This window comes from Hoplias malabaricus, chromosome 13 (genome assembly GCF_029633855.1).
Source record: "Hoplias malabaricus isolate fHopMal1 chromosome 13, fHopMal1.hap1, whole genome shotgun sequence".
NCBI lineage: Eukaryota > Metazoa > Chordata > Actinopteri > Characiformes > Erythrinidae > Hoplias > Hoplias malabaricus.
This window is the reverse complement of record NC_089812.1, coordinates 37,519,695-37,543,607: the sequence shown is the minus strand read 5'-3', so window position 1 is coordinate 37,543,607 and position 23,913 is coordinate 37,519,695. Positions and strand designations below refer to the sequence as shown.

Here is a 23,913-nt window from a genome sequence, read left to right as displayed (position 1 = left end):
CTCACAGAGACGGGTTAAAGATCCACCCAGTCACCGAGGGAACATCAGCAGAAAAGGATGTTTCGCTCTACTAAATAGTTTAAAAACAGCAGTCAAACGTATTCTGTGTCACTTAAAAAAGGTCATTTTGACTGGAAAGTGAATAAATAGTTTAATGAAAGGTGGTAAGTGAAAGACTTGTCCTGATAAAGTTCAGTCGCCTCGGTGGGAAACTGCTTCTGCTTGTTCCTTGATCTTGACTTTGCATTTTATGCTCAGAATTGGCATTTACTAGTTTCTATTCCCATGGTTACTATTTACACACCACACAGACCTGTGATTGTGAAGCATGGTTAAGGGAATAAACACACAACTGTCTTTATCGCAAATGTACCTTACTCAGGACGTGGTGTGTCTCTTAAGTTTACTGTTTGCTTCTTACGTTTGTACTGGAGGCCAATGTAGCTTACAAGTGTGTCACAGAAGATCCCCTTTAGATAAAGACAGATTTCTATTTTACTAGCCTCCGAGCTGAAGTGCTGAACCTTAGGGAAAAAAACACACAAAAAATGACTTGGCTAACTCCATCTGCAGTAGAAGTGAAATGATATACATTTTTCAGGGACCCACTGGTGCCTCTCTTTCATAATTTCTTCTCGTGACACTAATGAAAACACTCTTAGTCAAAACATTCACCAAAAATAAACTCTAAATAATTTAGTCCCAGAAGTAACGGAGATGACTCCTACAAATACTTTAATAATTACTGGTTTTGCTCAGAATCGTGTCGCTGTCGTGTGGTGTTAGAGCACATGTGATAAACTAGGTCAAATACAGGAGCAGGAAGTGACCCAAAGGTTCTACAACTTCAAAATACACCCACAAACACTAGAAAGTAGATTTAAAAAATGCACAATGTGCGGTCATCCGCACTGATCTACACATTACGTATCCGGTAGAAGAAAGGCCCTTCTCTGTAGCTCTCTTTTATTCACTGTTAATCACATAATGAATATAACTATGTTTATGATTAAAAATCTAAAACCATGAAACCCTTGTGAAGACAGAGGCGCATGCTCCGTGAGCAGTAGTGAAAATGAAAGTACCTCCTGTTACATCATATGACATGTTTCATATTAAAAAGTCTAATACAACCATTTAGAAACTTGTGAATGTACACTGCGTACGGATAAAAAGTAATTTTTAAAATCGTTCTTAAATAAACTTTAAGGAAAATCCTTAAAATGATTTTAAAACAGATTACACCAGTCCTGTGTTCAGTCAATTTGATGTCCTTTGGTTCTGTTTTCTGAGAACTTCTACGCGATACGCCCAGGCTCTGTCCACACCGTGGCCCTCTGTCTTGCACGGTGTCCATTCAGGGAAGGGGAAGCGTCCAGCAATGATCAAAGCGTCTTCAGGGAGCTCTGCCAACAACTTCTCTTGTAAAAGTGTAAGCTAATAAACAAAAATAGCATTTATTTGTTCTGTAAAACTCTACAGGACTTCGCAAAATTCAGAGATGACTCGTCATTTATTAAGGTCAAAACAGCCATTAAATACAAGGTATTTATATTTTACACAGTCTAATCATCCTCAATGCTTTCAGAGAAGTCTTAGCTGTGGTCCTGTCGTCCATTGTCCATTCTTGATTTTGCAATCACTGCTATATATATATATATACACACATACAGGGGTTGGACAGTGAAAGTGAAACACCTGTCATTGTAGTGTGGGAGGTTTCAGGGCTAAATTGAAGCAGCCTGGTGGCCAATCTTCATTAACTCCACACTGCACCAGTAAGACCATGTGCATCCAATGGTTCAAACACTGTGTCCTGAAGGCGGTGCCGTGTATCAGGACGACAACGCACCAATACACACAGCGAGACTGGTGAAAGACTGGTTTGATGAACATGAAAGTGAAGTTGAACATCTCCCATGGCCTGCACAGTCACCAGATCTAAATATTATTGAGCCACTTTGGGGTGTTTTGGAGGAGCAAGTCAGGAAACGTTTTCCTCCACCAGCATCACGTAGAGACCTGGCCACTATCCTGCAAGAAGAATGGCTTCAAATCCCTCTGACCACTGTGCAGGACTTGTGTATGTCATTCCCAAGACGAACTGACGCTGTATCGGCCGCAAAAGGAGGACCTACACCACACTGATACATTACTGTGGACTAAAACCAGGTGTTTCACTTTCATTGTCCAACCCCTGTACCTTTATATAAATTATTGTCTGAATGACAGAAGGCTTTGCCAGTATACTCACCACACTTGGTGCCAAAAATACTGAGATATTCTTATAGCCAGAAAGATCAACCTGTAAGAACAAATGAAAGTGATTCTTTCTGCTCATTTTAATGAATAAAAAATGAAACAGGGCCTTTCTTGAGCTAACTACATTCCACCTGCTCACCTTCCACAGGTCTTCTCGACGATAAGACACACTTCTAGAAAGACCAGCTCTCCAAGCATAAAAGCGTGAAAGCCTGAGGAGCCAGGGGTTCAGCTCATAGCCTACAGCGGGTGAGAAACCCTGCTGGCTTGCTTCCAACACCTACACATACACACAGTTATAATGCAGTAGTCGGGCTAGCTGTCCATATGTACATCACAGGTGAAGATCATTCACTGCTTCATACACAATACACAACTGTCATTTGCACGCAGTCGACCGAGTTTGGTTTTCGACAAAAGACATAATTTATATAAAATAGAGATCACATTAATTAACACAATTATTCATTGACATCATGCATTTATTAAACTTAAAAGACTTGCAGGTTTAACAGTGGGTACCAATAAGTCAAACGGACACTCACTGTCCATTCTCTCAGCTCCACTGACCACACAGAGCACTTTGTAGCAAGAAAAATAAGCACATCATTGCGATTGCAACAGAATGTGTGTATCACTCTGTGCATGGTACATGAATTCACAATTTGTCCTGAGGATAAATGCAATCAATTCCTTACAGAAATGTTCCAAAATCTAAAGTAAAGACTTCTCAGCAAAGAATTCCCTTGTTTTCAAAAGAGTGGGTGAGCAGATGTCTATTTATTTTCATGTTTTTTTTATTTTTTTACATTTAGTGTATTTTCTTGAGAAATATCTGTAGTTCTGCAAGCGCTAAAAAACACATTACTCCACTGTCCAATGAAAAACATGTATCTCCATTTTTGTTGATGTGTAGTTTACCACATCATTTGAACACAGCAGCCATCCTTCACTGTGTGAACCCTTCATGAAGAGGCCTCAAAAATTACTTAAATGAATTAAATCTACATTGATGTCCATTAAAAGTTAAGAAGGGTTTTACCTGCTCCTGGAAGGTTACTGTTTTTCAAGATAAATGTTATTCATTGGACAGCGACGATACGTACGAACCCAATACACACCCACGTTCAAGCAAACACTTACAGATATGACAGGAAAATAAAACTCTCTTACAATCCTACCGTCACCTGATCCCAAGTCAGCGAAACCTCCAGAGCGGCCCTTCAGCAGAGTCATAACATTAGACACCTGTCTCTTACTAGCTGGAATATACGGCACCTGAACATCACAGAAACACACCAGTACACATGTATAAAATCACTGACTTACTCTGTATTACAACAGACTGATGCAATACTTTCTGAGCAAACCTGTAATTTCAGGGGGACTCTACGAAACCCAGGCATCAAAACCCCTGCCCACACGGCGTAGACAGCCAATCCAGTCCCTGCAGCCAGCTGCAGGATGCCCCATCCTCCCAGACGCTTTTCTTTGAGTTGTGCAAGAGTCTCCTCCTGTACATCATCCTCCATTCCTATTTCAAAACAAAACAAAAAGAAGATACCAGTATGAAGCAGAGAACATTAACAATAACGCCTCTAGTGTAACGAAGGTCTTCCAGTCATTTAAATTAATCATGGATTAGTAGTTTTTTAAAGTCTCTTTTAGTTGAGGATTAAGTTAAACCGAGTGTAAAGGTTTATTTTATTTTAATGTACATGGCCTTAAAACCATCCTGTACATCAGCTCACTGGACAAAAGGTTGGTTTGTGTGTAATTTCAATGTGTCTGTGTGTTTGCCTTAATAACAGCCCACACTTCTAGTCCACACGTGGACAGACTGGAGTCTTCAGCATTTCACCTGCTGTTCCAAACGGAGAACTGGGACTGAGGTTTGAAGACGTCGCTGGTAAATCACACTGTTACCAGAGCTACAGTAAATCCCACGGCTCTGAGTGGGCTAAACATGACAGATAAACACTTTAAAACTCATTTGTTCAACTAATATTTCAAGAGACCTGTGTGTAATCCTTATCTGACAGGATCAGCACTCCTGCAGCTGTGTGTCAAGTGTGCAATGAGTTATGCAATGTCCAGGAAGCTTATAATTCATTATCTTAAAGGGGCATATAAAGAAAAAAAGAACAACAGGAGGACAACCAGAGTCTTCTACCAAGTATTTATATATACACAGACACACAGACACATTGAGGTGGTGTTCTAACCTTTAATTCTAGCACACCTCTTATATATTTTGATTGTATGACAACTGGTTGAGTAAAGGTTTATATTGTGTGAATTTTTATAAGACTAGGAGAACTACTAGCAATCAATAAACCCCTGCACACTGCATTACAGGCTTTTGATACGGTGGAAACCCCCAGTTATGTGGAAGCCTGCTTCTGCCACTTGAAAAAATACAGCCATTTAGGAAGTCACAATAAATACGTTTCCCATCATTTATATCCACAAAGGGTCAGTTTGTCCACTTCTGTCCAGTTCCTATCACAGAGACAACAGCTGTTTTTAGGCAAACTTAAGTCAGCAGTAAAACGCATGTTATTAAAAGTCTTCAGACGAATGAGTCAGCTGAAACAATTTTCTAAAGGAAATTGAGGTTTTGTCTTGGTGACTTATCTGTGGTGTTGCTTTTATGCTCAAAGCCATATCACGAATAAAATAAACAGTCAACACCACGGCTGAGAATGTATGCTTCAGATTCAGTGTTGACATTAATTTAGATTAGATTAGGTTCAACTTTATTGTCATTGTGCAGAGTACAAGTACAGGGCCAATGAAATGTAGCTATCATCTAACCAGAAGTGCAATATATAACATTATTTACATAATTTACATAAAGTGCAGTAGTGACATTAAGTGTAATTATGACATTACTGGAAGTGGAACATGTAAATGAACACAGATGATTTAACAAGACTTCAACTGTCTCAGTTAAATTTAATCAAGTTTTTATAATTACAAATAAATACATAAAGAATCGAACTAAAATTAAATATTAAAATGTTAAACACGTTGTGAAGAGAAACAGGGCCAGGGGTCAATGCTATGAGCTCTAAAAACATCACTTTTCTGGAGGCATGACTACAATGAAAACACATTTATAATAAACTGTACAATGAAAACAATCGTTTCAAGCGGAAATTCCACACCGTTTAACTACATATCTGACAAAGGACAAAAAAAAATAATAATAAAAAAAACAAACCTGATGGTCGTCAGAGGAAGCCAGCAACTGTGACATTCTTGGGTGAGATGTACAGACCACTTGGATGTTGCTTTCAAAATAAAAGCAGAGTATAGGTTTGGGGATGTCAAATCAACACCACGAAATATTAAAGTTAAAATATATACTGTATTGTATCATATAGTAGTTTTTTATATTATATTTTCAATATTTTAAATATTTTGTATTTAATAATAAATACAACCCAAATATCATTCCTGTGTGTAAAAGTTGATATATTTTGTAATTCGTTTTACTTGTGGTTATTAAAAATGTTATTGTTCAACATAGCACCTAAAAATACAGTTATTATATCAAAATAAAATAAGAATTATATTTTAGGGCTGCACTTTGTCATCACAAAGGTAAACATATTTTTATTTTTTTTAAGGACCTATAAATAAAGGACCTTTATTATGACAGGGACAGTCAGTTGTGACGAGAATGTTCCACGCCGGATCCCAGAAGTCAGGTTCAATGCCAAAATGTCTCTTATTCCCTACATACAGCTCCTTAAGTGTTCTTACTTTTTTAAATACTGCACTCGAAATGTACACTAGACTAAATACGTACACATTCTGTACAAGAGTCTTTATAATATACGATAGTTTCAAAACCTTTCTCTGCTCTGTTTGAATGTGTACGACGTCGTTTTAAACCCCGCAAAGTGCACTACGTAGGCAGTGAGAAGTAGTTTGAGAACAGAGCCAGAATTCAAAGTGTTGTTATGACGCTAAACAGCTGTTCAGCTCGGAGTAAACCGTTGATTTGACCTGTTATCAGATTCTTATGCGTAAACTCTAACTATACTCTTAAATAGCCGTTTGTTTATCTGTAACACTGAAGCCATCTAAACGGGTTCCTGCGCTGAAGGCTTTTGTTTATGACAGTGGTTTTATTGCCGAACCAATGTTGCCATAGAGCAGTAGTGACAACGGTTGTTTATGTCTTTGAAAGGTGTTTGACAGAAGTGGACAAACTGGTAAATTAACCGATGATAAGCTTTGAATATGGGAAGGCTGATATTTGAAGGGGATATTGATGTAATTGTGGGTCAGTGAGGTGTCTTCGTAGCAGCAGTTCCTTGGTAAGAAAAAATAATAATAATAATAAAACATTGAACTTAAGATTATTTTAACATTCCACAAACGCTTTCCATATCCAGTCTGATTCACTCATTGTCTGTAACCGCTTATCCATTTCTGGGTGTGGATCCTACTCGTAATCACTGGGCACAAGGCAGGAACACACCCTGGAGGGGGCTCCAGTCCTTCAAAGGGCGACAAACACATTCACTCAGACCTATGGACACTCCTTGAGTAGCCATTACACTTGCCAATGTGTGTTTTTGTACCGTCGGAGGAAACCCACTCTGACACGGGGAGAACACACCCCACTCCTCACAGATAGTCACCCGGAGCGGGACTCGAACCCCCAACCCCAGATCTCTGCAGTTGTGTGACAAGGACATCACCATGCCGCCCCATATACAGCCTCATCTATTAAAAAATATAAAGCATTGAATTAATTTGTTAGATTGTGTATGCATTAGTTTATTTAATATTTAAAGTGTAGAAAATAGCTAATAATAAATAACCCTCCAGCAAAACATCAGGTAGGCTAATTTGCCTTCTTGTGGTGTTTTTTTTTTTACTTGCTAAAATACATGCAAAAAGTAAGCTGCCAAGGTAATAGCTGAGTTTTCCATTTTGAAACGGATGGTCCTGAGAGTCTCAAACTGGCAGCCAATGTCTCTGATGTCATAAACCTAAGGAAATAATCCAGTCAAATTGTGGGTGAGGAATATAAGCAGCAGGGCAGCACGGTTGTGCAGCAGGTAGTTTCGCAGTCACACAGCTCCAGGGACGTGGAGGTTGTGGGTTCGGTTCCCGCTCCTGGTGACTGTCTGTGAGGAGTGTGGTGTGTTCTCTCTGTGTCTGCGTGGGTTTCCTCCGGGTGACTGTCTGTGAGGAGTGTGGTGTGTTCTCTCTGTGTCTGCGTGGGTTTCCTCCGGGTGACTGTCTGTGAGGAGTGTGGTGTGTTCTCCATGTGTCTGCGTGGGTTTCTTCCGGGTGACTGTCCGTGAGGAGTGTGGTGTGTTCTCCCTGTGTCTGCGTGGGTTTCCTCCGGGTGACTGTCTGCGAGGAGTGTGGTGTGTTCTCCCTGTGTCTGTGTGGGTTTCCTCCGGGTGACTGTCTGTGAGGAGTGTGGTGTGTTCTCCCTGTGTCTGTGTGGGTTTCCTCCGGGTGACTGTCTGCGAGGAGTGTGGTGTGTTCTCCCTGTGTCTGTGTGGGTTTCCTCCGGGTGACTGTGAGGAGTGTGGTGTGTTCTCCCTGTGTCTGCGTCGGTTTTTCTCCGGGTGACTGTCTGCGAGGAGTGTGGTGTGTTCTCCCTGTGTCTGTGTGGGTTTCCTCCGGGTGACTGTCTGTGAGGAGTGTGGTGTGTTCTCTCTGTGTCTGCGTGGGTTTCCTCCAGGTGACTGTCTGTGAGGAGTGTGGTGTGCTCCAGTTTCATCCCACAGTGCAAAAACACACGTTGGTAGGTGGATTGGCGACTTAAAAGTGTCCGTAGGGGAGATAGAAGAGTGGGCTATTCGTAAATGTGCAGCTACTCTTCCAAAAAAGATATCAATCTAAATATAGATAGATCTAAATATGTCATTAATCTAAAACAGCAGTTTCAGATTAATCTTGTTATATGAACAGGACAGGAGTGAATGGTACCTTTTGTAATTTTAACAGTTTTTATACTCTACAACCATCTCTTTTATTTTATGTAGAAGAGCTAAAAGAATCATAATGTGACAAATATAGAGTTAAATTTGTCCAAACAATCTCATGGAAAATATCCGAAATGTAACTTTGCAGTGAAGTGGATGTCGGAGCCACAGGTCGCCCTGGAGGAAGAGGAGAAGGAGAGAGGAAGAAATACCTTTGTAGAGGAGTCCCCCAGTCTGAGTAACAATGCTGAACCCATGTTCAACCACCTGGGGTGAGTAAGATTGGAGTATTAAAAAAATAGGCCAACTCCTTGATGATGGAATTTGTTGCCAACTGTTTTTTTTATAGACACTATTTTTATAGATTATCTTATCACTTTTATCCAGATATGATTGGCCTCCTCACTAATAGGTGGTGACCATTGCGGCCATTTTGAATCCAACTTTTGTTTTTTTCAATGGGAAGAGGGTCATGTGACACATCAAACTTATTGGGAAGCCTGTGCTAGCATTTCTCCTGCGGTGTTGCTATCAGTGTGTGAAGAGTGGCAAAAGAGGGTTGCATTGACAATCCAACACAATGGGCACCACTTTGAACACATTTTATAAGTGGTCAGAAACTTGTAAATAACTCATGAAAGAATAAAGTTACGTTAAAACCAAGCACACTGTTGTTTTTCTTGTGAAATTCCCAATAAGTTTGATGTGTCACATGACCCTCTTCCCATTGAAAAAAACAAAAGTTGGATTCAAAATGGCCGCAATGGTCACCACCCATCTTGAAAAGTTTCTCCCCTCCCATATACTAATGTGCCACAAACAGGAAGTTAATATCACCAACCATTCTCACTTTATTAAGGTGTATCCATATAAATGGCCCACCCTGTAGAATAAAATAAACCCAGAGTTTCTAACAAATCCACATAGCAGCTCTAGAATGGAGAAACCAGAGAAAAAGAACAGCACAACTTGCTAAAATATTGGTGACGTTCACTCTTATGTAAACAAAAGCCTCAGTCGTAACAGTGGGCAGTGTTGAGGTTATTAAGGTAATATCTACATGTCGTACAATAAGTTAATAATGTAATTATTGTGACAGGTCTGTACTCACTTGCCCTGGAGCTGTTCTGGTAGTTAGCATCTAACACACTTCCGTTGTTTGTTTTATTTTGTGTCACCTGTCTGTGCACATTTTTCTCACACTGGTGAAACGTGTGCCTGCTCTTTCTTTCTATCTTCTGTGATTCCCTGTCTCATGACTGGTGTGTGTGATGTTGCCCGGTTTTCTGTCTGCTTTAAAGCTGATAACTCTCTCCACAGATTAAACTTGGAGCCACCTCTTAACGCTCCCGAGACGAGCCCCTCTCCTTCAGGCTTGCTGTCCCTGCCGTGGGAGATGGTTGCCCGGATTGCCTCACACTTGCCAGCGCAGTGTATCATAAATGTTTTGCCACAGGTAAGACACTTAAGATTATTGAAGTATTATAATATAAACGTAACACCGTTAACAGACAATGGTTCTCTACTTTTTTTAAACAATTGAAAACCAATAAATAATATGATGGTCATATTTAATTATATCAGTTCCATGTATTTGATACGACCAACTACTAAGGATATCAACCTATTTGTTAGTCAATAAAAGACATTACATTTGGTTCTATTGAGAACAATCTCTATCACTCTCTCTGTCCTCAGGTGTGCCGGGCCTTGGGTGAGGTGGGCGAGGACACCTCGGCCTGGCAGCTCCGGGCTCACCATTTAACGGGCCCCAAAAATTCCTTCCCTGTCGGGCCGAGGGACAATTTTGATTGGCCCAAGGCCTGCTTGGAAATGGAGCAGTTGATTGAACAGTGGACTGGGCAGGAGGAGTGGGCTGCTAGAGAGTTGTCAGAAAGGGAGCGAGAAGCAGAGAGAGAGCAAGAGATGGAGGAGGGTGGAGCTGATAGAGAAGGAGCAGAAGCAGCTGGAGCAGTGAATGGCGCTGCCGTTGAAGCTAGGAGAAAGCAAGATGCCGCTAGAAGTGATGAAATGGGTCCAAATGAGGCCCAAGCATTGCAAAAGGGTGTTGAGGATCATCATCCTGGGAGACGCAGAGAAGGGGAAGAAAGGGACAGCAATGCAGCAGCAGATTGCTTGTTTGCTGGGAATAGCCAAAACCATCATGACCAAAGGCAAGACAATGGCAACCTTGACGAAATGATGGATGAAGGTAGGGCTCGGCAAGACACAGTCACAATCACAATTGATTTTATTTTTTAAGTTTATTTCACGTTGTTTGTGAGTTTTAAAACATTTACTGCAAGTTAAAAAACAATTAGCCCATGCGATGAAAACAATATATTAGCCATTTTCCTTTTTTATCAGTACCCCTGGGCTGTCCGTATGGAAGAACAGTTAAGATGTAAGTGTAAATAAATAAATGTACAAATTAAAAAATACAATATATAAATAAATGGTTTCATTTTTTTCTTGAAAAAGTGCACAAATCATGTCTTTAAAATCTTTAAAAGTTAATCTTTAAATTAAATGTCCTATAAAATGCATTGATTTCTACATTTCATCATTTGTTTGTGTATTTTCACATTTCTACATTTGTTTATTTATGTATTTCTACCAGAGTCAGTGAGCCATTTACTGGTTGGCCAAGCTACCCTCTTGTTCTTTAGGCTGAGGTTAACCTGCCCAACCAGTAAATGGCTCACTGACTCTTGTGTCCAAACGGTAATTCATACCGAACGGGGACGTAACAGCTGAGATGTGGGCTGCTGTGTTTTCTGTTGTGTCTCAGCAGCACAGAGGCTGTAAAGTGAGACAGCTTTTATAAGGTTTATGGGGAAAAAATATAAGAATGTTTAATGAACTGAACACAAGTTGCTCCGGTTTCCTCCCACAGCCCAAACACACACACACACACTCTGGTAGTCAAATTGGCTACACGTAAGTGTCCATAGGTGTGAGTGTGAGTGAATGTTTTAGTGTGTGGTGCTCTCCTTGCGCCCAGTGATTCCGGGTAGGCTCCAGACCCACCGTGACCCTGAACTGGATAAGGGCTACAGACTAAGAATGAATAAACACAAGTTTATAGATTATAAAATGACATGCCTTTGTTTAATTCAGTGTAGAGCTAGATCTATATTCTGAAGTAGAGTGAGGCTAAAACTGTGAAGGTAAATAAATGTAGAAATGGTAAAATTCAGAAATCAAGGCGTTTAAATAAATGTGCACTTTTGTCATGACATAAATGTACTTATGTATTTGTGCATTTATTTTTATATACTTTAGTCTTTTTGTGTGGCCACACGTCGAGCAGCAGCAGAGATTTTTAGAATGATCACATGTTTAAATGGAAAAGTAAAACCTATTAAACAGGACAAATTTAATTGGAGGAAATCAACCGATTCAAGCTTAAGAGGTGTTTACAAACAGAAATGTACATTCATGGCTCTTTGTTGCGAGAGCAAAGCAGATGCAACACACGGAACATGGCGGTGTAAATAACTCGCAGTGCATATACACTAAATATCAAGATCGTTATTTCTGCATTAGCATTGTGTGCATTCTGAGTGTCTGCTTTGATGCGGTTCACTTGCTCCTCTGCTGGAGGTCACCTTGACTACTTCATTGGTCAGGATTTGGGATTCAGGATGTGCAACCTCTAGACTGTATGAAGGCAAAGCAAGGCAAGTTTATTTACAGAGCACCTTTCGTACACAATGGCAATTCAAAGTGCTTTACAGCGCGATACAGAAAGATTACAGTAGAATTTAAAAAGTAAAAGAAAATAAAAAATATTGGAAAGTATAAAATGGAATTAAAACAGAGTAATAACAAAAGGACAGTTATTAAAATGGCACTAAGTGCAGCGCTACTCAAATGCACAGGAGAACAGGAAGTCTTTAGCTTTGAAGATTTGGGGCAAATCTGATGTAGGTGAACTTTAATAAAACACAGAGCGATTGATGAAACCAATTCAAGGTAAATTTAAGTTGAATAAATCATTAAACAGAAAAGAAAAAATAAACCACTCAGTATTGAAAAATGATATAACGATGTCAGTGTTTATTGATCACTATGTTGTTTGTTCTCCAGGTTTAGATGAAGGTGAAGGAACTGCCCCTCTCCCTGCTCTGGAGCACATTACTCTTCCCTCTGGTCATATTGCAGATGTAAATTCTGTTCTGCTGGTGGGCGGCAATGGCTCGGTGTGTGCTTCCGGCTCCAGAGACCGGAACGTGAACCTGTGGGACCTCAGGCGGGGTCCCAGGGGGGCTCTTCTGCGCACTCTGGGGGGCCGTGGTCTCTTCAGCACACACAGGGGCTGGGTGTGGTGCCTGGCAGCCAGTGGGTCTCTCCTAGCCTCAGGCTCCTTTGACAGTACAGTGCGATTATGGGACCTGGAGGCTGGCGGGGCAGAGAGGGGCCTGATCCGTGGAAAAGCTGCGGTTCTCTGTCTCTCCTGTCAGGGGGACACGCTGCTGGCTGGATCCCATGACCAGAAAGTCAGTATTTATGACACTAGAGGTCAGTGGACACAAAGATCTTTTAATGCTGTGTGTTTTTCCTTTGTTTTACAGTATGATGAGTTTAAAGAGATGTTTCACACCTACGTCGTTTCTCCTTTTCCCCCGAGTGTAATCAATCTGCCAAAACTAGCAAATCTGCTTTACTTACTACTTGAATAGTCGTTTTGTGAGAGTGAGACAAACGTCTTACTGTCACAGTGCACTTAGTAGATAGATAATATACTAACGAGCAAGGTTTTTAGACATAGTATAATGAGTGAATTCAGCTATTTTAAAGTGCACCCATGTGGCCAGAGCTTGTATAATCTCCATAGAAAAAAACATTAAAGAGATTGGGACACTCTGGTGCAGCTGTGGCGCGGTGGTGCAACAGGTTGTGTCATTGTTACACAACTCCAGGGACTGGGTGACTTTCTGTGAGAGGTTTGGTCTGTTCTCCCCGTGTCCGTGTGGGTTTCCTCCGGATGCTCATGGTCCAAAAACATACGTTGTTAGGTGGATTGGCGACTCAAAAGGGTCCGTAGGTTTGTAACAGAACGTACAGCTCACTGTAGTTCACACATTTTCTTATGACATTTTTGCCAGTCATCTGTCACGTGTCCTGTAATGTGTGTGTGCTTAATGCTACCTCTGATGATGACTTTCATGATGTTATCTCTGCTACAGCTGCAGAGCCTCTTGTCAAGAGCCACCGTCTCCATGGTGACGCTGTACTCTGCCTGGCCTCTGATGAGCAGTACATTCTGTCTGGCAGCAAAGACAACACGGTGGCAGTGTTTGATCGCAGAGCTGGGAGACTGCTGCAGAAAGTACAGGTATACGTTCTCAAAGCCGTGGACTCAGTCACATACTTAAGGAATTAAAAATGCAGAGGTTATTATGGTAACGATCTTTGTTCATTTCCTGATTTTCTGTATTTCATGATTTTATTCCAATAGCAAGACACTAGTTCCCCAATTCCCACACTCCCACAGTGGAGTATTAAATATAAAGAAATAATATGAAGCATTTATAATATGTTTAATTAGTTCTCTACGTTTAGTTAAAATATTGTGCTGTGGCTCTGTCTCTCTCTTCAGCTCAAGTCCTACTTGCTGTCCATGTCATACAGTGGGCGTGAGGTGTGGGCCGGGGATAACCATGGGCTTGTTCACACCTTTTCCATGAGTGAAGGGTCCTTTAAGTCTATAGCCCAGTTCAATGTTGGCCACAAGTCACTGGTGACCGGTGTCCATCACTCTCTTGGCACCCTCTACACATGCTCCTCTGATCGCACTATTAAGGTTCATTTACAGATTTCACTTCACTGACGACTGATTCTGTGACATTTATCTTGTGCACAACGTGTTGGTTTTATTTATATATATATAACTTATATATAAGTATTTCCAAAATGATAAAAGAAGTAGGCAAAACATTCCTAAATTGTAACATGGAATGATTTATGTAATTATGTAATAAACATTGGCTCAGCAGGTAGTGTCTCTGTCACAGCTCCAGGGTCCTGAAGGTTGTGGGTTCGAGTCCCGCTCCGGGTGACTGTCTGTGAGGAGTGTGGTGTGTTCTCCCTGTGTCTGCGTGGGTTTCCTCCGGGTGACTGTCTGTGAGGAGTGTGGTGTGTTCTCCCTGTGTCTGCGTGGGTTTCCTCCGGGTGACTGTCTGTGAGGAGTGTGGTGTGTTCTCCCTGTGTCTGCGTGGGTTTCCTCCGGGTGACTGTCTGTGAGGAGTGTGGTGTGTTCTCCCTGTGTCTGCGTGGGTTTCCTCCCACAGTTCAAAAACACACATTGGTAGGTGGATTGGCGACTCAAGAAGTGTCCATAGGTTTGAATGTGTGTGAAGGGCTGGTGCCCCTTCCAGGGTGTATTCCTGCCTTGTGCCCAATGATTCCGGGTAGGCTCTGGACCCACCGCGACTGTATAAGCGGTTACAGACAATGAATGAATGAACATACATGATATTCCTTTGACAGCAATGGTATTGTACAGTTTATATATTTAATTAATTTTATTTCCTTGGCATTGTAGTTTCTAACTAATGTCTCTGGATGTGGTTTGTAGGTTCACCTTCCTTGTGCTCCCCCAAAATCTCTGTGTACACTTCACCATCAAATAGGAGTGAACGGGGTAGGTGTCATCCCTTCATTTTATTTACTTCTGATCACAGTTTCTTTCCTGAGTGTGTTCAGTTTGATTAATTTTACTGTGGCGGCTATCAGAAAAACATTCATGATCAGAGCATTCCAGAGTCCTGTGTCGTTCAGAATCACTCACTTCCTGTTATTTTTTGTTAAACCACGGTGCGTTTCATTTCACAAACCTGATTCTTGTACTAATGAATTAGTATTTTCACTTTTTAATATTTTTAAAGATTTCATATGGTCTCAGGCTCATTTTAGGCCCCGTCCACACGATCAGTTCATTTTTAAAGGCGGATGTTTTTGTCCATGTTTTGGCCTCCCGTCCACACGTTTTAGGACACTGAGGTTTTCAGAAACGTTCTCCCAGGTAGAGATTGGTGAAAATGTTCTCGTGTAAACGGATATTTTCAGAAAAGCTGATGTCACAGCGTGTCTGTCTCTGGCTGAAAAACTAATACCTCATCACTCCTCTACAGTGAAATACATAAGTCATAAATCTACAGTCTACATGCAGCTAGCACTACATTTTAGATTCCCACGTATGAATAAATATAGATGACGCTGTATTAGAAATATATAATACACTATGGATATCTCCATTCAGTAATTTATGACATGAGTAGTGCACTATATAGTGAGTGTGGAGTGATTTGGGATTAAACCTGTTTCTCTCGCCTCAGGTTTTTTTTTATTTTTATTTTTTTACTGTCTTTTTACTTTTCTATACTAAAAATAAATGGATCCTTGTGGATGGGGCCATCGCATCTGTTTAGGAAGGCTGTCCAAAGTCCTGTACGATTGTAATTGGCTCGCAGCTTCACTTTTTAAGAATAGATCATGGCCCGCTGGCAGTTTTGTCCTTCACCTGACGGTGGCAGCAGTGTGCTCATGTATAGGAAATTGCACCACTGTAAAAGAACTAAGCTACACTTTAATTTCTCAGCAAAGTCAGCAAAATAATTCACATAAGGACATTTGGAGATGGAAGTATTTGCAGTAAAATGTTGGATTTTACACTCTTTTGATGTCCTGCAGCAGTTAATTGAGTAGTTAATAAATATAAACTGTTTTGTAAATTTGTGTTTTTCATGTTTTGAATACACTGTTATAAATCATTTATGAGTAATATACTTGGAAAGAGAGACTGGCCCTTTAAGGAGTTTGATATGATTCAGTTCGGACGCTTTTTGAAGACAGTTTGGACACCCTTGGTCTAACACAGACCCCTAGGGACCAATACAGTTGTTTGGGATCTTAAGGAAACAGTGCGCTTTGCATCTTAAATTATGATTAAAGAACACTGAGTCGCCACGTCACCATCGTTTGATCTTTTCTGATAAAAACAAACTACTCAGAATAAAAGCTGCCTGTGGTATTAAGAAATCTTGCAAAGTCACAGCAGATTTGACACTAATGCAACAAGCCAACAGAGGCCTCGTGTTATAGAGAGGGTGATGATGGGACTGCCCAGGACAGGAATACAATCACTGTAAAGCACAATACAGAATGTATGTCTTACTGCTTTTATAAAAAGGTGACAAATAATATAATAAACAATGTAATAAATGGCGGTGTTTGATTTAATTAACAGCAAAATCTCTCTTTCTTTCTCTCTCTCTCTCTCTCTCTCTCTCTCTCTCTCTCTCTCTCTCTTTCTCTCTCCCTCGCTCCCTCTGCCCCCCCCCCCCCCTCGCTCTCTCTCTAGTTAAGTGTGGAGGCAGGAGTGTTGGCTATAGCCTCTGGTGATATGAATGTGGAGGTGTGGAGGCCCAGACAGTGACTGGACACAAAAGAGAGATCCTTCATCCGTTGTAGACGAAGCTTGTTTTCTGTGTGGAGAGTGTCTGTCCAATCAGATGCATTGTAGGGATCTGTTCAGCGTTCTTCTGTGGTGATGTAGAAAATCTGACAGATTTTGAACCTGTCATGATTTTCTGGGGGAAGAGAATTCCTAGATAACTACATTTGGGTTATAAATATATTTATTAAGGAGTATTTATCTGATTATGAAACGGCACATGTTGATTTTAAAGTAGTTGCTGAACTGTAGTAAGAACCAGGGTTTGAATTATTGTGGGGTGGGGTGGGGGGGGGGGCACTTGTACCCCCACAAAAGAAATACGACTTCAGACACTACACTGGACCATACCATTCCTTCTTAAGTTTGGCCTCTCCTCTGCCTGCCTCACGCATGTCTGTCACTGGTCGTGTGCATTGTGTCCTCATTAAGGTAGCGTCTGTAAAAGCCAGAGAAGGCCTTGTGTGCAAGTAGCCATCGAGCTTTTTAAAAACACTTTGTTGCCTTCAGTAAATCACTCACACGAAGATGTTACATTGTTCAATTGTATGACATTTACATTTACATTTATACATTTGGCAGATGCTTTTATCCAAAGCGACTTACAAAAGAGGATCTAACAGGATCTACAGCACGATTTATACAAAATACCTTACACTGAGTGCAATATGCAGGAAGTAAGAAAGACTTTCAGTGCAAGAGATACTCTTGGAAGAGTTGAGTCTTCAATGATTTCTTGAATGCAGAGAGGGTTTCTGTTGCTCTGATGGCGCATGGAAGCTCGTTCCACCAGCGTGGTACCAGAGATGAGAATAGCCTCGACTGACCTGTACGGGGGGTTGGTCGTGTTAGTTGGCGCTCCTTTGAGGAACGGAGAGGGCGGGTGCTAACGTATGGTTTTAAGAGTCTATTGAGGAAGATGGGAGCAGAGCCAGTGAACACTCTGAAGGCCATCATTAGTGATTTAAATTTGATGCGAGCATAAGGTAATCTAGTGGCTGTAGTAGTGAGGTATTAGTTGCTGCTGTGAGTGGTTCTACAGTAAACACAAATATCACTGCAGTGAATCAATACATTCATCTAGAAACTTAAAGTGATTCACTAAAATAGAGTTTAATTTGGAGACAAACAATAGCCAAGCTTCTGTATAAAGGCCTTCCACCACTCCTCCCTTCACAGTTCACACTGTAGACGCTGTACTGGTCCCAGTGTGAATGACTGATATAGAACCCAAGCCTAAACTACAGTGACTTTCAGTGACTTTATTCCAGTTTATTTAGAACTAAGTCACACGTGGTTCCTGTGGAAGAGACTCTGTAAAATATGAGTTTAATTTAATATAATATTAATATAATATGGGTGGTCTATGCCTTTAATAACAGTCAGGTACAGGTCTAAATCCTGTACGGTGGTGAGAACCAGTATCATTGTGTGATTGTGCTCTACACTACTGTCTATTGTTGGTGACTCCTGAATACAGAGGTTGTGGTGTGGTATGTGACACAGTAGCTGGTGTAATGGAGTTATCATTAATGTACTGCAGACTTTACAGTAAACAAGCAGGACTCTGTAAGGACATGGTACTGGTTTCCCATTATGACCTGAAGAACACGTTGACCCTCCCCAGTTGTCATTGTCTAATTCACACCCTGGTTTGGACTGCATCTTCGTTTGAAAGGGATATTGAATACTGACTTGTTAAATGTAGCACACATCAGTGCTTGAGTAACAAAGTGCTCTTAGTAGTAATAGAGTCCGAACATGTCACGTTCCTTCATATTCATTCCAGCTTCAACTCTGCAGTGCTCTTCTGTGACACACTACTTCAGCACAAACAGAGACACAGGCACAAATCACAGAAGCACAACAGGCGTCCTCTGCCAATCCCTGAAGTGGCAATGTATCCGTTTTCTTTCAGTACCACATTAACACTGAACAACATTTTCCTGCACATTTCTTTTCCCTAAGTATCAAACATGCTTTATTTTTAGTTCTGAATCAACAAGCGTTATTCGTTATTAAACCTCCCTTATTACATTCTAGTTATAATATTCCTGAAGAACTTGTGTGACATCTCTCCAGTGCTGAGGTTCCATTCCGTATTCGCCTGAATATAACTGAGGCGTCTGAGCTGTACCCCTTTGTTAACTTTATTTATTGTATCATTTTAACCATAAAATGTGTGATTATTATTATTATTGTTTTTTTAAGTATAATAAATATTATAAAACTGCATTGAATCTGAGTGGATGTATAAATCAAGGCTTGTTATATACAACACAATGAGAAAACGTTTTAAAAGAGTAAGTCATTCCTTGCCTTTTCAGTTCTTTGTCATTCGTCTTCACTGACATTAAATATGGTTTGTATTCAGCTGAAATGTAAAAAAAAAAGTAGGGACATATATGACTTTACACATAAATGCAAATAGATTTAATTATAAATAAAAGTAAAAACGACCTGCTGTTAGATTTACATCCAAGGTGTACAGGGGTTAAACAATGAAAGTGAAACACCTGTCATTGTAGTGTGGGAGGTGTCAGGGCTAAACTGGAGCAGCCTGGTGGACAATCTTCATTAACTCCACACTGCACCAGTAAGACCATGTGCATCCAATGGTTCAAACACTGTGTCCTGAAGGCGGTGCCGTGTATCAGGACGACAACGCACCAATACACACAGCGAGACTGGTGAAAGACTGGTTTGATGAACATGAAAGTGAAGTTGAACATCTCCCATGGCCTGCACAGTCACCAGATCTAAATATTATTGAGCCACTTTGGGGTGTTTTGGAGGAGCGAGTCAGGAAACGTTTTCCTCCACCAGCATCACGTAGAGACCTGGCCACTATCCTGCAAGAAGAATGGCTTCAAATCCCTCTGACCACTGTGCAGGACTCGTGTATGTCATTCCCAAGACCAACTGACGCTGTATCGGCCGCAAAAGGAGGCCCTACACCACACTGATAAATTACTGTGGTCTAAAACCAGGTGTTTCACTTTCATTGTCCAACCCCTGTATATTTGCTCTTAACAAAAATAGTTCCATATGGTATCAGCCAAATAAGAACCATTTTACATAAAGATCAGTTGTTTTTTTCTTTTATAGCCACTGAGGAAAAACTCTCACTCTACTCATTCATTCATTCAGTCATTCATCTTCTTTTCCATTTTCTACTGCTTTCCTTAAACAAGACACTGACATGCACAAGTTAACTGTAATGTTTAAAGACTATAGGCTTTAGCCGTTCATTATCACCTCTCTACAACACATTTGGATGAAGCTTTAATCAATAAATCTTTACAAATGTATTGGTTTCACTAGTACAGCGAATGCTAGCATATATAAAGTTTAACATTAATGCTATTACTTATACAATGTGGCTGTGTCCCCAGCCCCACCACGTGTAGGTTCTCCCCGTCCAGAGCTGTTGCTGAAAGGGTGCTTTTAAATAAATAAACAGCATTAGCTTTCACTCAGTGAGATGTAGAACATCGAATATATATCACAGTTTAAAAAATGATCCACATGAACATTATTTCTGTAATGTTTTCTTTCACAGCAGGACACAGGTTTTCTTGTCTTTGAAAGGGTTGGATGAGGCAGCAATGCCAGTGAGTAGAGGGTCTCTTCTACGGTTTTCCTGACAATACTGAACCAACTGAGCAGCTGCAGCTGAAATCTATAAACAAAGCACCGTCAGACAGTGAAGAGAACAGAACCTGTGTATAAATATTTAATTACACTTACACAACCTAAGGCCACTGTATCTAATCTATATCCATATGGTGGAACAAACCTGCCAAAACTAAAAATATATAAATCAATAAATGACTCAGTAACATTTATTTAGTCCATAATAATCATAATAAATATAAAAATACATTTAAAAACCCCAGAGAATATAAATAACAGAACCTTATATAAATTAAAATGTCTGCTTGAGTATTTCATTTACTTTCTCTCTACTTTTTTAAATATATATTTTTAGTTATTTTATTTTATTACATTTTAATTTGTATGCATTAATTGTATTATTTATTTAACTTTTTTTTTCTATTTTTCCTTGCTCTTTTAATATTGATGCCCAATTGCTTATTGGTTGATTGATGCCCAGCGCCGTAGATCAGCTGCATATGTCTTGCTCCATCAGTGGTATTTGGCGGTAGAGTAATGGAGGCCTTAATGTACCCATAGCACAACTCAATGGAACACAGGGACTAACCGTGTCTCTCCATGCAGCACCTCTGCTCCAGGGATGGAGCTGAAGGAGGAGACACTGCTCTCTCTACACAGAGTCTTTGCTCCCAGAGACAGAGGAGCACAGTCAGTACACAGCAGCTCACACAAAGCAAAAGGCTCTGCGAATGTGTAAAAAGTGCTTCCAAAGACACATTTTATTCATTTTATGATGAATTTAATGACGTGGCATCCCACTTGAGACACAGCAGATACTCACATCACTCTGTTTCATTACGGTGAGCAGCTGCCTCTCTGAGCAGTGTCTGACACCAACCTTCACCCAACGTTTGTGCTCTCAGTTACTTCTCTTAGAATCAACTTCTCTGTTCTGGATTTGATTGACGCCGCCCCCAAGGGTTTATTTTTTAGTTTTTGGTTTTATGTCCCATATAAAGTCATTAATGTTATATTCCTCATTTCTTTTTTGTCTGTCTTTAATTCCACTTATATTCATTGAGTTTTTAATTATTTATTTATTTATTTTTTTGGCAGGTTTGGATCGCCATAGTTTTCTATGATGGTGTTTTAGGGCCACGGTATTTGGAAAATAAGAAAAATAAATAAGATTCCCAGAATAAAGTCAGAATTATGAGAAAATAATGTCAGTATAATTCCGAGATTAAAGTCAGAATATGTAGAGAAACACTGTTTTGGGTTGTAATTTATTATAATATGAAGATACACAAGCTCACAGTCTGTGCTCCATGAGTGAGTTCTGAAAGAAGCAGTCAGTGAAATGAACAGAATTATTTATTAAATGCATTCACACGACATGGCGACTAAACCCCGTCAGTGCAGCCCCTGACTGCGACGCATACGGCTTTAGTTTATTGTACGAGTCCGAGCCGTAACGTGATGGAGTCTCGTGGGGACGCCAGAGTTCCTCTCCTTCTGGATCTATTTTCGTGGTCATTAATTGCCCTCTTCAGAATAAATGGGTTCGTGCCACGATTCAGGGTTTAAACACTAATCACACTGTGGTCCTGAGGTGGCAGAGGACTGAGTGTTTATTCCTCAAATCTATCCCATAGTATGACTTCAGCAACACACAGTATTCCTTAATTACACAGCGGTTGTGTTTGCCCCATACGTGCAGCCAATTATTCAGACATTACTCTCAAAATTATTCAGACATTATTCTCAAAATTCTGACTTTATTCTCTGATCTTTATTCTATCTTTTTTTCCCCAATGCCGTGGTCCTAAAACTCCGTCGTAGTTTTCATTTATTATTTGTGACAATATCAACAGACATTTATGTCCAGAATTATGGAGAGGGATTAGTGCCAAACTGAAAAGCGATCAAAAGCATGAAATACAGGGTACGCAATGTTCCACATTTTGCTTTTCCACAGTAACTTACAGAATACATGTCAAAATGGATATGCATTAACCTTTATTTCACATCACTTCACATCCATGTGCAGAAAAACAATAGACAATGATTTACAATTTGAGCTGAATTCATATCTGAACTGAAAATAACACAAAACGTAGTCAAGGCAGAACTCTGTTGCTTTCCAATGTGAGGTACTTCAAATATTTACTTATATATACTTCTATATATACTTCTATATATATATATATACACTGACACGCAGAAAACAAACTTAACATTTCATTCTTTAAGTGCAAATTAGCAGAAGCTAAGCGATTAAGTGAAATAATTAAATCAATGCAATGAATCTTTCATTTTTTAATTTGGCTTTTCCCCCTGTGTACTGTGAAAAATAGGAAATGCTGCATTGCTTTGCACATGTTTACACTGTGGTCATAGCTTTTGAATTTTGCACTAATTCCTCTCTGTACCAAAGCCCTGTTAGGACCTTAGCTTACCTTGATCCTCTCCAGTCCGGCCTCCAGTCTCAGCTGCTCCACTGCTTTCCTGGCCTGGAGCACAGTGTTACTGCTGTATACTTTCCCAGCCTCCATTTCTTGGCCTTGGCCTTCACTCTGTCATGTCCAGCTGCTGACCGCTGGGTCCCTGGGATTTTCTGAGCAGTGCTCAGTGCTGCTATGGTGCTCCAGGTGAATGGTAAGACTGAGAGTGTCTGCTAGTAAAGCTGAAAGATGGGCTTGTGTGAAAGGGCTGGCTGATGTGTGTGGGCTATATAACCTCTTTACCTCCACACCCCACCCCATGTCTCCTTTGGTCACTCTGAAAAACATTTGAAAGTGTCCTTTGATGTGATGTCATTGAAAGGTCATGCAACTGATGTTGAGAAATGTCAGGTCACCATCAAAGACTTTCAGAGAGAGAATCCCCAAAGGGCCAAGAAAAAATAGCCTAAAGACCTGACACACTCACTGTGTGTGTGTGTGTGTGTGTGTGTGTGTGTGTGTGAGAGAGAGTGAAGTCATTTATGCTTTCAGTCTATAGTTGTTGTTGTATTATAACTCAGTGTACTTGGTGTGATGATTCTGATGTATTAATAAAGTTGTAATATTATTTTAGTTACAGGTGTGGTGTGTTGTTAACATTGTTAACATGCATGTGTTACCTGTGTTACCTGTGTTTACCTGTTACCTGTGTTTGAGCCCATTTCATGTAGTATGTTATTTACTTTTGTTTTATTTATTTATTTGTTTGTTTATATATTTTTTACCCAGTTTACCCAGTTTACTCCCAAAATAATGAACTGAATTTCAAAATGTCAAAATGATATTTTTACTCAGTTCAAAAATAGAAGTATCTGTAGCATTAGGGTTGGTGAAATAGGCTCTTGTTGGCACAGTATATAAAGTGTCCACTAAGATTACATGCGAAAATTAACTCAGATATCAAAAATATATACCTTTTACTATATTTTTGAGATTGTAAGTAGATTGTAATTTTTTTTTTTTATTCTCCACTGCAATTGTGTTTTTTTTCTCTGTGTAATGACAATAACAGAATATACTCTGTACTATTGTGTACTATTAACTTAATTTAAAATACATTTATTTATTCATAATTTCTTTTTGTCCCCAGTCTGGTCATCAATAA

General features: G+C 40.1%; 3 protein-coding genes across 5 annotated transcripts; 1 reads left to right on the top strand and 2 right to left on the bottom strand.

The window, feature by feature from the left end:
• Window positions 1–77: 77 nt before the first annotated feature.
• Window positions 78–8,521, bottom strand: antkmt (adenine nucleotide translocase lysine methyltransferase). The gene is made up of 7 exons (XM_066642679.1): window positions 8,438–8,521; window positions 5,489–5,558; window positions 3,633–3,796; window positions 3,436–3,540; window positions 2,402–2,542; window positions 2,255–2,305; window positions 78–1,437 (listed from the first exon to the last, which is right to left on the bottom strand). Exons 3-7 carry the CDS (start codon window positions 3,792–3,794, stop codon window positions 1,261–1,263), a joined length of 636 nt encoding a protein of 211 aa, XP_066498776.1. The 5' UTR covers window positions 3,795–3,796; window positions 5,489–5,558; window positions 8,438–8,521; the 3' UTR covers window positions 78–1,260.
• fbxw9 (F-box and WD repeat domain containing 9) lies at window positions 6,270–18,860 on the top strand. 3 transcript variants are annotated; one of them, XM_066642676.1, is made up of 9 exons: window positions 6,270–6,593; window positions 8,374–8,497; window positions 9,546–9,681; window positions 9,924–10,437; window positions 12,318–12,749; window positions 13,418–13,566; window positions 13,831–14,034; window positions 14,809–14,874; window positions 16,594–18,860. In XM_066642676.1, exons 2-9 carry the CDS (start codon window positions 8,382–8,384, stop codon window positions 16,666–16,668), a joined length of 1,692 nt encoding a protein of 563 aa, XP_066498773.1. In that variant the 5' UTR covers window positions 6,270–6,593; window positions 8,374–8,381; the 3' UTR covers window positions 16,669–18,860. The 3 variants fall into 3 exon arrangements, with proteins under 3 accessions (XP_066498773.1, XP_066498775.1, XP_066498774.1); XM_066642677.1 differs by lacking the exon at window positions 6,270–6,593 and adding an exon at window positions 7,979–8,044; XM_066642678.1 differs by lacking the exons at window positions 14,809–14,874; window positions 16,594–18,860 and having other exon boundaries at window positions 13,831–14,098.
• Window positions 18,861–20,242: 1,382 nt separating this feature from the next.
• Window positions 20,243–22,879, bottom strand: LOC136665312 (guanine nucleotide-binding protein G(I)/G(S)/G(O) subunit gamma-7-like). Its single transcript, XM_066642880.1, has 2 exons — window positions 22,764–22,879; window positions 20,243–20,368 (listed from the first exon to the last, which is right to left on the bottom strand). Exons 1-2 carry the CDS (start codon window positions 22,857–22,859, stop codon window positions 20,243–20,245), a joined length of 222 nt encoding a protein of 73 aa, XP_066498977.1. The 5' UTR covers window positions 22,860–22,879.
• Between the last annotated feature and the right edge of the window lie 1,034 nt (window positions 22,880–23,913).

Excerpts from the sequence above, each read along its gene's own strand:
- LOC136665312 (XM_066642880.1), bottom strand. The coding sequence starts at position 22,859 with ATGGAGGCTGGGAAAGTATACAGCAGTAACACTGTGCTCCAGGCCAGG. Across the intron at positions 20,369-22,763 it reads CCGGACTGGAGAGGATCAAG|ATTTCAGCTGCAGCTGCTCA; the intron begins GTAAGCTAAGGT and ends CTTTGTTTATAG.
- fbxw9 (XM_066642676.1), top strand. The coding sequence starts at position 8,382 with ATGTCGGAGCCACAGGTCGCCCTGGAGGAAGAGGAGAAGGAGAGAGGA. Across the intron at positions 8,498-9,545 it reads CCCATGTTCAACCACCTGGG|ATTAAACTTGGAGCCACCTC; the intron begins GTGAGTAAGATT and ends CTCTCTCCACAG. Across the intron at positions 10,438-12,317 it reads TGACGAAATGATGGATGAAG|GTTTAGATGAAGGTGAAGGA; the intron begins GTAGGGCTCGGC and ends TTTGTTCTCCAG.
- antkmt (XM_066642679.1), bottom strand. The coding sequence starts at position 3,794 with ATGGAGGATGATGTACAGGAGGAGACTCTTGCACAACTCAAAGAAAAG. Across the intron at positions 3,541-3,632 it reads GAGTCCCCCTGAAATTACAG|GTGCCGTATATTCCAGCTAG; the intron begins GTTTGCTCAGAA and ends TGTGATGTTCAG. Across the intron at positions 1,438-2,254 it reads TATTTTTGGCACCAAGTGTG|CTTACACTTTTACAAGAGAA; the intron begins GTGAGTATACTG and ends TTTGTTTATTAG.